The sequence below is a fragment of the Phalacrocorax carbo genome, chromosome 3 (assembly GCF_963921805.1).
Source record: "Phalacrocorax carbo chromosome 3, bPhaCar2.1, whole genome shotgun sequence".
In the NCBI taxonomy this organism is placed as follows: Eukaryota; Metazoa; Chordata; class Aves; order Suliformes; family Phalacrocoracidae; genus Phalacrocorax; species Phalacrocorax carbo.
The window spans coordinates 45,548,143-45,563,613 of NC_087515.1; the positions used below are offsets into that span (position 1 = coordinate 45,548,143).

Sequence of the window (15,471 nt, forward strand, 5' to 3'; positions counted from 1 at the left end):
TGTATTCAAGCTTGGATGCTACTGCTAAACCAACCAAATCTGCATTTAGACACCTATTTAAGTGCCCTGATGTCCTAAGGTGACTGGTTCTAGTCATCATCTTACATACCAGTACTTGCCAACATCAAGCAGTGCTCAGAATCAAGATGTGCTGTAAGCATCAAAAGGTGCTTTGAGGTTTTATGTTTATTCAACCATATTGAAAAACTTTACATGCACCAGCTCCTAAAACCTGGAATGGACTCGGAGGAATTAAGCTAGAGGTAGCTTTCATCCTACTTCATCAAAAAGATCTCATAACAGTAGGAAATAAAAATTACATAAAAGCTTATTTTCTACATGTTACAGCTACACAGTATTCTGATCTCCTAACTTCCGTTCCAGCCAGTCAATATAGTAAATCCCTCATCTTTATTTGCAGATAAGTAAAAAACAAAAAATAAAAGTGAGAGCCCATGTCTAGACATACCAGTACAGTACTCTCTGATTTGTCCCACCAGCTGAGGCACCTGATTTTTTTCCAAACAACTCAGAACGCAACTTGCTACTGCAAGCAACTTGTTAGTCTGATCATCACTCAGAGTAATTATATCTACATCAACTATTTGCTGTGAGAAAACTCAATCAGCTGATTAGCATCTTTCTCTGCTTTCAAATGTATTTAAATAAATGGAACTGCTGCTCAGATGTTGTCTAAAAGTAGATGACCATTACCTCATCACAATCTTGGATTCCTTTTTGCAGTATCTTCAGCAACTCCTCCTCCAGTCCATATAATTATATCCTCCTCTATTTTAGGCTGCAGATCTAAATATAATTAACTGGAGGTTTTTTAAACCTCTCTCTGGGAGCTTTCCATGGAGTATTCTGTTTAGATTTCACTAACAGTCTGGATTATGTACATCTGTTACAAAAAAAACCAAAACATTTTTCTATATATTTTGAGGGTATTTACATTTCAGAAAGAATGCTGCTTATACACACACACGTATGTACATATATAAACCATTAAACACTACAATGGGTGAAAAGCATAGATCTTGCAGGACAGTTTTTTACCTGGCTCTCCTTTTATTACCTACAGAGAAGATCTGAGCTTTGGCCATAAATTGTTTGACGTCTACGCTTGTTTGCCTTTACTTCAGATGGTATTTTGGACACTGCAAAGATGTATTGGCACTTTACAATGCCCAGGGCCAGGATTCCAACTGTCAAGAAACACTTAGAGTAATAGTATTAAACTGGAAAGAAATCATATGAGAAAAACATTTTTATTACAAAACTGACAAGTGAATTTAGAGTTATGCTGCATTAATGTGTTGATACATTGCAACATTAATCTTCAGTCTGTCTAAAGAATCATTTGGTCCTCTCATTTTGTTAAAACATACACAACAAACAACCCACTTGAGAGATGAAATAAGAATGAGATGCTTTACAAAAGGTAGTGTCCCTTTGTGAAGCAACTGTCCCAATGCAATAGTGAAGGATTTTTCTTATGTTTAAATTGTACCTGTATTTCTTATTTATACTGGTTTCCTTCCCTGATAAACAAGTCATGATCCCTAACACTTTTCAAAAACAATACAGGCACATACAAGAAGTTTTTTTGGGAAAAAGAATCAGACAAGACAAAGTTCTGCACCACATAATCCTCTGATTAATGTGTAACCATAAGCAGTTGCAAGAGATCCAACATTAACACGTTAGAGAAGGCTTCCTCCTCTTCACTGTTATCTGATGATATATGCTAAGTGTAATGTGGTATCTGTTGGGAATCTTCTTGTCTTTGTCTAAATTTCTGCTGACAATACATGGTAAAAAAAGAAATCTCGTATTACAGAAAAACCTCCAAGTCAGGATTGGTACATTCTTTTGCTCCTCTGTAATCTGCCTCTACCATGTTTAGGAGGAAGGAAAAAAAAACCCACCCAAAACAAAAAAAAATCATCCTGCATCTGATGATAGATATTAATTCCCATTATTTAGCAAGGGTTCAAAGAAAAGCCATTTAAATTGCAAATCAACCTCAGCGTAGCAAAATCTAGGTCACAGGAGTAGAGTAGAGCTGCACATACAATTTGGACACGTGCAAGCACTTCGTTACCTTTGAGGTGGGATTCCTAGAAAATTAACTCTGATGGTAACTTGCCAACCTCACATCCCACCTGTCTCACTGTATACATGTCCACGCGCTATGGACATGGCCAGTATGCCATATAATTCCCTGAAAGCTGCTTGCTTCTCTCCATCTTCCTCTGCAGCCATCACAAACAGCTGGCTGCAGGAGAATCTCACAGGTTGAAGGTTTAAACCTATGCTTTTTCTGCTTACAAGTGGAACGCTTCTTTCAGCTCCCATGATCAAAAGCAGGTCATTATTGGAATCTCTTAAGTCTGAAAAGCAGACAGAAGGGAGAGCTATAGTAAAAGGCGCTTCATTTTCTATCCCTACCTCCCCAAATAACAACAAGCAGAAAGCAGGAAATGGAGAAAAAGAGAAAATGGATCAACAAAGACAGCGTTTAGTGAGATACAAGAGGGGGACATCCTCTGGTGATTCATAGATACATCAAAGAAAGGGTCAGTATCACCAGCAAACAGGCACCTCTCTTACAAAGCCTTTAAACTTGCTTGTTCCTATGAGCTTCCAGTTTAAATATTACACTTAAACTTGATCACCAACAATGCTACAAGTATAGCAAGCCAGTAACTTGCCCATAGCGTTTAGTTACATATTACCTGTACTGATCACGCATCTGCAGATAGAAAGCTAAGCATCAGTAGGCCTGAACCAGACAGGTTCTTCATAGCAAAATGCTTTGTCTCCACACACTTTCATTCAAGCATAAAATATGAGTTCAGGAATTTGCCCTCCCTGTACGCCGGTGCCATTTGTACTGTCCGAAGAGCACTGAAACTGAACAGTCACCTTCCCACACTGAACTTCTGTCATTCCTTCTTGTCCAAAATAGCTGAGTTCATTACCATCCAGAATCACGCTAGCTGTGTAAAAGGTGTCAGGCTCAATCTGCACTGGATATTCAAACCACACGGGAAAAGTGTTACTAGAACCATCTGAGAAATATTTACTCAAGTTCTGGCCTAGGATAACTCCTTGTCGTTTGAGTTCAATCTTGGCACTGTACTCTGCTGATCCACAGCTGGAGCCATACAGCCCAAAGCCAGCAATAAACACTCTCTTATCAACAGCAAACTGGATGCTGTCACACCGGCCCCTGTAGCGCCACTGGTTGCTGCGGTATGCGCAGGACTGGAAACGGTGGCATCGCTGAGGAACGAGGCCTTTCCGGGGCTTGCTTACAAACTGTAACTCTGGCTTTTTGGCAGCCGTATACCAGAGGAAGATATCATTGGTTTCGTTGAGAGTCAGAATCCCAGACTGGGCAGCGCCATTTGCAAAGTCGTCGAGTGCCATGGTAGGGATGCGTATCAAGTACAGCGCCTTCCCAAGGACTTTGCGCTTGTTCTCTATGGTAGCCATTAGCTCTTGTCGCTGACACTCCGCTTCAGCCCAGTTCAGAGCTGCTTCAAAAACAACAATTTCTTTGGCATTCAGAGTCTCCCTTCGGAGAATGCTTTCAAGTGTCTGAAAATCAATGTCACAGAACCCCTCAGACTTCAAAGCTAGCTCAGCTTGGGCATCAATCACTTCCCAACAGCGCTGGGTCAGGTCAGGTTCCTCGAAGAGGCAGCTCTGGGAAAGCAGTACACAGGCATTCTTTGCACTTAGGCTTGTCTCTAGAAAGTTGACGCAGGCACGGGCGAGATGAGGGACAATATACTTCTTGGCAGCATAAAGAGTGGCCAGTACAGTATCTGCAGCCAAATCAATTTCATCACAATATATGTATCTGAAATAAAACACATGCATGTAACACTGCCGCTTAATGCAAAAACATAATTTGTCAACAACATCTGAAAGTTATAAACACAGAATATTTAAATGTCTCCACATTAAAATTAAGCAGTGCTTTTGGGGAACATTGATTAAATCCAGAAAGAAAGTACAAACCAAATTCATCACTCAGGTAAGACCATGGAAGAAAAGGAACTTAAACATAAGGTGAACAAAACCTCACTTCATTTAGGATATATGCTATGTAGATAATAGTTATGTTTATCACCCCCTCCAGCTCTGTCTTTCTTCCATACATGCTTTGGCTAATGAGCCCCAGGCAGTAGTTCCTCAAGGGCTACCTTACTTGGCTAACACAATAGTCTGGAACACATGTTACAAAAAGAACTCGGACTGGATGTCCCGTGATGGTGGAGGATGATTTACTGAGGTGTATCTATAAACACAGGAATGAAAAAATAAAAACAAGTTTATTAGGAATAACTACCTAGTGTAAGAATAGAAATGCTCTCGAAGTGTATCAGGTGCCACCCATCTTCACAACTACTTGGTTGTGGTGTGCTGGTTTGTTTGGTTGGTTGGGGTTTTTTTTGGGGGGGAGGGGGAGTTTGGGGGGTTTTTGTTTGGGTTGTTTTGTTTTTTTTTTAACGTGGTGATGAAACATAAGAAAAGGCACAGAATTCTAATTTTCAGCATCCTACCTCCACTACCATGGTCTTTTCTCTCAGTCTCATTGCATAAGGAAGACAAAAACGTTTACTGGCATGCTAGTGTGGTAGAGGAGATGAAGGTGAAATTCTATTTATGTGACTAAACTTCTGGGATTCATTGCTCAGAGAAATGAAGCATTGTACAGTTTGTTCTTTTTAATATCTCATGCTTCAGGGCCCCATTTGCAGCTGGGGAATGCAATGTGCTAAAATCATGCCAAATGCAATTTTACTCTTCATAGGGATAGGCAAGTTTTGATGGTTATGGTTGACAAAAGCGTCTTCCTCCAGTAAAGCTGAAATTGTATGCAACCCTGTACTAATCAGAATTTTCTAATTAGCAGGTTTCCCAAAACAATTAATTTTTTGCAGGATGGATGTCCTTATAAAGTGGAAATAGTATCTACACTGATATGATTATGGTTGTAAATATCTTTAAATTTTTGCAGAGGTAGGGTACTATCCTCCAAGCCATACTTAGAAAACATGCTCAGAGCAGACACTGCTCAAGTAATAAGAAAATCTAAGAGGTTAAAGAGAAGAATACTTAGACAGACCCAAACCTGTTGGTTGGTTGGTTTGGTTTTGGGTTGGGTTTTTTTTTTTTTTTTTGGGGGGGGGGGGGGGGGGGGAAGGGCAGGGTTAACCTTTATTACTTGGTTTCAGCTGGGCTATTTGTAACAACAAAGAGCACATCTATATGTCACTGGTTAGTGGCTTATCTCCTTTACTGTCCAAAAATTTTAGATGTATCAATTCATTCATTTTTATTATTCTCCTCATTGCTCTCCAACTCTTTTCTCTCTTTTATTACTTCTCTTTGCTGGCTAGTACAGCAGAGAATGATGACATCTGTTTTAAATTTAAATAGCACGAAAGTTGCTAGTTTAATACTCATGAAAGTGAAGAACTAGTATCACTGATTTACAACATCAGCTCTCAGCAATATTCCACACTTTTCACTCTGCCAACACACCTCAACTCTGGTCTGCAATTACTGATATTCCACTTTCACCGTGTTCTTAGAGGATTCTGCTAGACCACACAGTTTGATGGTTTAGTAACACATTCATCCTGGGATAAGACCACAGTTCTAACTTCAACAGTCAAGATAAAGATATAATAAAGACACGGATTTGGTGTATCAGCTAGACTATGAATTTAAGCCTATTTTTAAAACTACAGGAAACAGTCAAAGCAATTTTACTGGGAGAATAATTAGTATCTACCAGTCAAGGTATTACTTCCTATGTTACACCTGGCAACACCTTGTCTGATGCTTGTTGTCACAATGCCCACTATATAGTAAAATAAAAAATATTTATAATATTTATGCTATAAGAAATCACTGTCTGGGGGGGCAGGGCAGGCAGTGGGAACCAAAACCCAAACCAAAAAAACAACACCCAACCCCCCAAAAACCACAAAAACAGACTCAGTGTATTTTCTGACAAAGCTTATGATGCATTCCTCTTGACTGCAGAAAGGAGCAGATGAAGGACAGTGCTGCTTTGGAATAGGTAAAAAGTCTTTTCCTTCTCTAGCAACAGTATCATGAGCCTTCTGCCATCCAGTGCTCACAGCAGTTGCAAGCAGCACTCATGGGGATGATTTCCCAGGGGGAGGGGAGTGAAGGGGACCGTGGATCCTCCCAAGCTCCACCCAGTGCAGCACAAGCACTGGATCGTGCAATGAGGAGAATGCTGCACTGCTGAGCAACATCCCTTTCCCTTCCCTGCACCATCATGGCTGCAGGCACCCCTGGTGTTCACAGACGCAGGAGCACTCTGCAAGTTCAGGCACACCACGTCAGTGGAAGTTAGCACTGGCAAGGTTAGATCAACATCCACACAGACCACAAGCATTTTGTGGTCTTTCGGTTTTTTAAATAAAAGCCGAGAAGTTGAAGAATTCCATGGTTCTGGACATGCTCTTAAATATAGTTTCCTAAATTGCCATGGGCTAAATAACATGCCAAGACCTACAGGTCAGTATTGATACTCTCTTGGCTAGGTTTGCTCTCTGAACACATTTCTTAATGATAAATTCAGAAAGCATTCAGTTTTTATACGGTAAATCATGTTTAGCCACAGTGAAATAGATTTGCTGTTCAGAAAGGAAGGGAGGCTGGGGGAATCCAAGTATCTTGCATGTGCCTTGTAAAATTCTGCATGAAAGCAAAGCACAAGTCTGAGCTCTGCAGAAAACCAAAAAGGCCCAAAGCAGGCATCCATAATGCACCTACTTACATAACGTCATATCTTAACTTTCTATTCCAGGTCTATAGAACATCTGTGTGACTTCAGCTTTACCTGGCAGTTATGGATATTTGCACAGAACATTCCTGATGTTCATAACCTATAACTCTATGCAACAAACTATGTGCAACTTCAAATGTCCATCTACAGTGCCACTGAAATGTAAAAAGAAAAAACCAGTCTGTAATCACAAGCTAGTCAAAACAATATATGAAATACAGTAAGTTGCTGGCTAGCGATTATATCAATACATGCAAAAAAATCTGCAGCATATTAAACAGATCACTATCAGATACCAATGTATATTCTTTATCAGAAAGCAATGGCAGTTACTAAAGCTGAAGGGAAAAAACCTTCAAAGCCATAGCATTTCTGTGATAGGGTATTTCTCTTTAATAATTAGAGTTTATAGATACATTCAAGGACAATTCAGCAGGGAAGCTGGTTCATTATGCTCACTTAGGAAAACATAGCATTTCTCATGCAGCTTGCAAGAAAAATAATGATCATGTAAACTGACTGGTTTTCCCCCGTTAGAATAAAAAACCCTATTCATGTAATCAGCCTTTTTATCACTTTCTAAATGCATCAGTATGATAGAAGAGGAGAAATTTAATTTTCAGACACTATATTTAATAACTTAGGGTCATTTTTCTAATACAAAACCTGCATACAGCAAGTCTATAAAAGAGCTGGAATGATGTCAATATACAAGCTCAGAATTTCTGGGGTTTGGGGTTCTTTTGTGCGTGTGTTTGTGTTTTTAACTCTTCACTATGCTTGCGAAGTAGAACATGTTTTTTCTTATAGCTGACAATTCTCTTTAGTAACTCCATTCCTTTGTGTAACGTGTGGTGACAAATCAGATCAATAGGCATTACAGTATACAATGTGCCCAAAGATCCCCTGTCAAAGTCGTTATTTATAACTGCCTACATTAGTCTAATATATGTGTGCCTGGAAGTAGAAAGGGAAGAGCAAAATGAGGTAAAAGTTTAAAATACTTGAAACACAAAAAGAAGAATATTTCAAGCAACTGCTTGCTTTCTTTTTATATGCAAGTCATACTTTGACACTACCAGTGTATGTATACATCATAAAGGAAAACATATCCAGCAGATGAATGATGCTTACTTCAGCATTGCGAGAAAAGCAGCAGGCTCAACATCTGGTATACGGATTTCATCTTTGTCCTCAGCAAGCTCTCCATAAAACATTGCATGGAATACAGAGCTCCCAACAGCCAGGACATACTGTTGAGAAAGGGAAATCTTATTTCATGCTTTAAACTGAAAGCACTGCCAACAAAAACAACGTGGGAGAGCCACCCTGAGCAAACTCGGCTTCACTGACAGACTATAGACAAACTTCAGTAAGAAATGAAGTCAAAGTCAAGAACAGAATTACACATTTTCCCTCCATTTTACTCCCATGGGCATATATGTATTAGCTACTGGAAAACGTTCATATCCACTACAGAAGTTAACTATTTCTAGAAAGATCTCAAGAGTAATATTAATCAGCAGCACAAAGCAATAGTCCTAACTTCACAATGACTGCCTTAGCACAAGTGTACTGTTTAACCGAAAACAAAGAGAAGCAAAGAACACTATTGCATTGCAAGTAGCCTTTTAGAATATGCCTGTCCCAGAAGCGACGAGTCTCCCATGCTATGTCCTGGTGTAACTGTAGGAGCTTTCTCTGGCTACCCCTGCCTGAGCTGATAATGCAGCTATTGCTTACTTTGTGTCCTGGCAGCCGCTGGGTCCCACCTGGTGGCCCGACCACAAAATGAACATCTGCCATCAAGTCATTGTTGAACATCACTGCATTTCTACAAACAGAGGCAGCGTGTTAATTCATGGCGCCCAGTAACACTATGTTTGCCCCAGACCCAAGAAATTTAATTTCTTAACATCTTAAAGTTGCATGTTACTAAAGAGAAGCAGGTCACACTTTGTTTTACGCTACTTCACACATCATCACACAAATATACCAGAGAAAAAAGCAGGGAGAGGAGAAGGTGCTCATGCAATAAAAAAATAACCCAAAACTTATGAAAACTTTTCAAAAAGTGGAAATCAAAGTCAAGAGCCTGTATCACTGAAAATCCCCACTAAGGTCTAAAAGCAAGTCTTTATGGGTGCACTGTAGCTTCCAGCAACATTTTTATTTATTCAAGACAAACAGCTGCACTGTCTGGAAAAGATATATTAAAATATTTTCCATTACCAAAACACTTGTTTCACACCTGTGGAGAAAAAAAAAGATAACTATGCTTTCTTCAGCAAATAAATTAATAACTGAACACATACATTACGAACATCTTGCTACTTTTCACCACCCCATTCAAACAGCAAAAATAAACTGCCCTGAACTTACCTCTCTCTGATGGTTGGATAAAGTCCTTGCCAATTAGGTGCCGGAATAATGTTGTTGTTATTGAGATTTTGCTGGTGGTACTGCTGGACAGCAGTTGTATTAGTGTTGGCTGGTTTCTTTCGGGGAAAAATATCAGCAGCCATCTTCTTCTTTTTGGTCTTCAAGGTAATGATTTCATAGCAAACTGGAGGCAATTTGCTGCTGCTACTGCTACTCCCCTTCTTAGAGCTCTTCTTGGACCTGTTCTTGACCGTCTCTGGAAGCATCAAGAAGAAGGTGAGACATTTCATGTTCTTTCCTTTCTCATCTACCATGAGTATACTTGCCTGTAAAGCTAGATAGCCTAACTAGCCAGGAACATGAAGAAACACACGTGGAAGCTGTTAAACAGAGAGCAGCAGAGCTGTGAGTTTGCTTCTTTTCTAGCAAGACAAGGTGACCTTTCCAGTGCACCGAGTAAGAAAGCGGCTTTAAGTTTGATCCAGTACTTGAATTGTTAAATACATCCCCATCATTCCTGCCAGTTTTATTTCTCTCCAGATCTCGTGATCGGGAATTGCCTGAAAGCACTACACCCTGCAAGGAGGGTATGCGCGTGGCTGTAGCACCGGCTTTCTGAAGGGGGATAGCAAGACATGCAATAGCGCTGCTAAGTCTGCTCGGCGAGCTGAACTTGTGCATTGAACAGATCGGAACAGAGTAGGTATTGCAGCCCTGCAGATGGAGCCAGCATCTGAAGTCACCAATAACGATTGGACCCAGCCGCACAGTGACACCTATTGTAACATACGCCGCTCTGACATTAAAGCGACAGCAGTTGCACTCTTCAGTTAGTACGTAGGGCAAAGCAATAAATGGCATGCTCAGTTGTGTAAGCGCACGACCGGCCAGAAGCATGTGTTTTATTTCTCCTTGACGCTACTTGAATTTTCACAGGGGAAGCAATAAAACGTTTAAATCAGGTAGAAAGACATATTTGATTCTGAATACTTCTGTGGGAGCTATTTCCACATGCAGATGATATTAATGAGTTTGTATGCCTCCGGTATTCCCACAAATCCCTATCATAACAGTTGTTCAGCAAAAACACACTACAGATATCAGAACCAAATTAAATCAATCAGCTAGCAGCAGCAAGGACAAGGATGCAGTTAAACAATCCCTTTCAGCACAGCTCCTACTCCAGTGTAACATGAATAGAGATGAGGTCACAGCTTTAGCTTTAACTCCTTATGTTTCCTAATATAAGATAACCTAACAGGCTTTGACAGGGGTCCCAAATCACTAAGCAGTGCTAATTAAGCCAGCTTACACCAGACATGGCTGCACCACATCAGAAGAAAACTTCTAGATGTGCAATCAGATTAAAGCACATCAGAATGAATATATTTAATCAATATTTCAAAGCATTAAATGAAAAAATCTGAATGATTTAGAGAGTCTCAGGCAGAAATCACTCCTTGAGATGCAAACATGCCTGGATTTTATTCACAAATACTTTCTGAAATAAACAGGATAAAAGATATGCCAGCCAAACCACTTAAATAGGAAAGACGACTAATATTCAGTCATTAGTTTACTTAGAACTTAATTTTAGATCAGATTTCCTTAATAGCAGGTCATGTGTATTAAAAAAGGCAAGCCTATTCACTTAAAAACAAAAGCAGGGAAATAAAAATTATTAGGTATTAGGGGTCGTCATTTCACACCTTAAAATATTGGGGGGATAAAAATAATTATGAAATTACATTTTAATTAAGTTTTAAAGGAAAAAAAATCATTTTTTTCTTTCAAAGCAAAGTTAGCCACTTTTAGCCTTAATTAGTTTTGCTGGACAAGAGTACAACAGTGAAATTAAAGTGATCAAAGGCTGGTGGAGAAATAGCTGACCTTGCTGAAATCTGCCACTGACTTAAACTGAAGCACAGAAATGTTACTCAGGCTATTTATTGAAACACCATCACAACTGCTTGAGTCACAGCTATGGCTTTGTAACACAGTCTCTAAATATCTTTAATCCTGAAACTGTAAAACCTAAGTACAGGTATTTCAAAGATTGTCAGGTCTCCTTGGGAGACACTCCATATTAAGCACTAACTAAACACCCTGGCAGTTGACCATCTAGAGACTGCTGCAGCGGCTTGAGATGATAGTGCTGCCAAACACACATCTGTCCCCTCCATCTGAAGTCACTGCTTATGGAAGAGGGAAACAAGTATATGCACGTATGCCTCAGCTGCTATATTGCACAAAATGCGAAATGTACAAAATCACCTTCACCAGTTATTTAAAAGAAGAATGTGGATTATGCCTGGTATGGCTGAAAATCAGATATGTTCCTATATACATTGGGAGGCAGGATATGCAATTTCCAAAAAATTATTTTCTAGCAAGCTTGTCTGTCTTTTCTTACCCCCTTTCTCTTTGTTTTCCTTTTTTACCTGCAACAGATTGATTTGGAAGGGAAACTAACAACCTAAGCCACATTGAACTGTGGAGAGGTAGAAGGAGGTAAAGGAGAAGAAACATTGCACAGATGGGATGTTTATAACTGCACATAGCTGAGGGTTTATAATAGAAATGCAGCAGGTATGCTGAGAACAGCATAAAATTTGTGTTCGTTGAGTTTGCATTTGGGTTTTTTCCCCTCCTTGTGTAAATTTCCAGCCCTTCTAGTTACAAAAATAACCCTTTTGCCACTGTGCAGGACAGACATTTCAAAAGGAAGAAGCTTTTTAAAAAACCCTTAAAGATACAGAAAAAACATGCACTCTTCAGAAAATCTGGTGCTCAGCACTGCAGTTGGCAGAAGGCAAAAAACAGCAGAGGTTAGGAGATTCACATGAGAGATTTGATTTTCATTCTATAAATCCATTTTAGAGACTACCAAAGTATATAAAAATCAAGGTCCTCCCACATTTTTCAAACCATTTGACCAGTGCAAATCCAATTATACAAACACCAGATAAGGTCACTGGGAGGATACGGAAGAGAAAGAGAATGACAGATGGACTGACTGGTCAACTCAGTATGGGAAAGAGATCACAAACGTGAACCTGTAGGAGTCCACCATACCTCTGACTTCTGTAAAATTCAGCATGTTGTACTTTCTTGGGGGAAGAAGGGAAGGAGAAGCTGCAAATGAAGCATGTTCTGCCTGAATCCAGAAGTCAGACAGAACCCCAGTGGACAAGAAGTATCCACTTGACAGCATAAAAATCCATCCCTGTAAATAAAAAGCCTGACTGCCATCTTTGCCTATTCTTCAGTCACCCACCAAAATTTGGTCTGCTATAACTGGAAAACAGTGCTGATTCCACAACAGATGCCAAAAAACTACAATATGTTACAGGCTTTATACCACCTTCCACTGTCCTTCATCAGCTCAGAAACTAAGTCTCCTAAACCAATCCTTAGATGCATGTGAAATGGGGAAAAAAAAAACCCCAAAGAATTAGTGCTTTTCTTTCCACCTTGGCAGCAACCTCCATTTATTTTCCTACAACATAGTTTTCTTTTTACTATACACATACTGCTAATGAATTTACAAATCAATATGTTAGCCATCAGTAAAAGCAACCTATGAACTGCTCCCTGTTGAAAGACTAGTCAAAATCCCAAGTTCAAATCAGCCTGCCTCCAGGAAGAGGATCAAGGAAATTGAATTTCTTTCACCCAAAGATCTATCAATTTCTGAAAACTTATTACTATGTGTTCCTAATCTTCTGCAATTCTCATTTTTCTTCATTAATTATATATTAACAGAACCAAACTATATATATTCAACTTAGAAAAAGAGAAACACAGTCCTTCAAAGACACATAAATATTTATTTCATACACAAAGTAGTGAAACCAGAAATATTTTAACTTAAAGGATGTATCAAATTCCATGCTTAAATCTTAACACTGGCCTGATGAAAATCCAAACTGCCAGTAGTAAAGAATTAAGCAAAGGACTATCTTCTCAGGCTGAAATACTATGCATCAAGTTACACGCCCCTTTCAAATTACTAAGAGCAAGTTACAGGGTTTCCCTTGGAAATCTGCTCCTGACTAAATATTGTGAACAACTGAAGCATCAATTCTGCTGTTCAAATCCAAATATGTGCAATATACCTGCAATCCCAGTTTCACTTATCCCTTAAGAATGTAGCGTACCTTGACACCATTGTGAGGGCTGGCACAGGAATCATATCATAGCCCCAGTCTTGGTACAACTTTTAATAGTACAGTACTACTATAATTATGCCTTTCTAAAGGTAACTTCCAATCTATTCATTTCCAGGGTTGATGGGAGTACTCTTCCTCATATTATATCAGTCTCTACTGCCACAATAGCAAGTATACCCAATTTTTTTCTCCCCTTCTTCTAATAAGCTGTGGTTTCCTATTCCTCTCACTTACAGGTCCATTCATGAATTCATCAACATGAACTGGACAACTCTATAAAAAACAAGCTTTCATCAAAATACCCAATTCTCTCTTACAACCAGATCATGAATAAAGGAATTAATTCCAAGTAGGCAATGAGAAAATGCATATATTTCTTTTTTGTAAAGTTTCCAAGTCTCTCCTCTTGGCAGTTATTATGCCTATGCGGTGTTAACATTCTTTGTTTAAGTTCTGGATTTCCCCTTACAAAGAAACAAATTTCAGATGATGCATCTCGATTAACCAAAACAAACACACCATGTTACTGTTTAACAATCCACCTGTCCACTGCTAGTTCTCATTGAATTTGACTTCAAGCACTCATTTAAAAGGAGTGTAAAAGTTCAAAAAACAAAACCAAAAAAACTAGACAAACCACACAGCTGAGAAGCCTAATTCTGTTTATCTACCTATGAATTAGTCACCTGGAAGAATCCTTGCCAATGACAATTCCAATCCTTCTGTTTGTAAAAATGCTCATTTGGAAAGGGAGAGCTCTACTCTTGATCTCCTTAAGTAAAAAATGCTTTACAGTTGACAAAATCTTCCAACCTCCTCTCTCCCAAGTTTCTGACTGGCAGCACAGAAAGCAACCAAGATTGCATCCACTTCTGTCTGTTGCATGGAAAAGATGGCCCTGAAGTCTTGCTCAGTAAGAAAAAGATCAGAAAGCGTTTCTTTCCCAGCATAGCCAAGAGCTGGGAAAGAGTAGAACAGTATCAGAGTAGAATTGCATCTTGAACCAACGCTAGTTCAGTGTTAGGAACCTTTAAACCAAAGTCCAAAAGACTTAAATTGTATTTTGCTATAGGTCTTATGCTACACTAACAACATACCTGCGGGCAAATATTCTTCTTAACTGCTTAGTGTTTAAAGTATGAGGTTTAAACACTTTGCATAATGCTACCCACTAAGAGAGTTTTTATATTTTTTTCTTAAATGCCCTTAATGCTTTAAAGAACACAAAAGCAGAAAGCCCTGAGCAGCCCAGTCAACAGGTAAATATAAACTTACATAGAAGATATGCTTAAAGAACGAGTATTCAGATGTCTTTTAATCTTTCATTCTTATACAATTTGCTAGCATATAGGCTATGTCTCTGCATGCACTTCTTTTTGGTCTCCCTATCAAAGAAGCCTTCATCATTTTAATATGTCCTTTTTGTATCTGCAATCATTTTCATTTGGGTTTTTTTTTACAGCAATATCCTTTCTGAGACAAAGCAATCAAACAAAAACATTATACTTAAGAATAACATTCAGCCCTATGTTTACTTGCGAATAAACATCCACTTCCCTTCCGTGTGGTTTTCAATTTGCTCTCCACGAACCTGTTCCTACACCAAGTACATCTCTTCCCACTGTCATTTTTCCCCCCATTACTTTCCTGCTCAGCTGCTTAAACTTTGTGATTTAATCCCAGTGAGAGGTTTGATAACTTTATGCCCCAAACACAATGCAAAACAAAACACTTCTCTACGCTATGGAGTTTTGCTTTTAAAGTTAAAGATTTTGTTCCCAGCTGGGTCAAAATAAATATAGCTAGTGTGTTAAAGAGAGAAAGAAAAAAATGTTTAAAATTTTCTTGTATTTTCATTATGCTTGCTGCATGAATGACAGTCCCCATAAACCACAACTGTCTAAAGAAGGGCTTACGTTTAAACAACTTACAGTCAATATATTTGATCCTGTTACAGTGAATTATCACACAAACTTTCTCTTCTGTGCATATGGAAAGAAATAATGTGAAATGCTTCATTACAACACAAAATATATTTTACCAGCCTGCTGAGACATATTCCCCTATGTC

At 39.0% G+C, this 15,471-nt stretch overlaps 1 protein-coding gene across 1 annotated transcript; it reads right to left on the bottom strand.

Annotated features, from left to right (window-relative positions):
* Positions 1-310: 310 nt before the first annotated feature.
* Positions 311-12,658, bottom strand: BTBD3 (BTB domain containing 3). The gene is made up of 5 exons (XM_009506802.2): positions 12,305-12,658; positions 9,230-9,485; positions 8,591-8,681; positions 7,982-8,100; positions 311-3,874 (listed from the first exon to the last, which is right to left on the bottom strand). Exons 1-5 carry the CDS (start codon positions 12,441-12,443, stop codon positions 2,842-2,844), a joined length of 1,638 nt encoding a protein of 545 aa, XP_009505097.2. The 5' UTR covers positions 12,444-12,658; the 3' UTR covers positions 311-2,841.
* Positions 12,659-15,471: the final 2,813 nt, after the last annotated feature.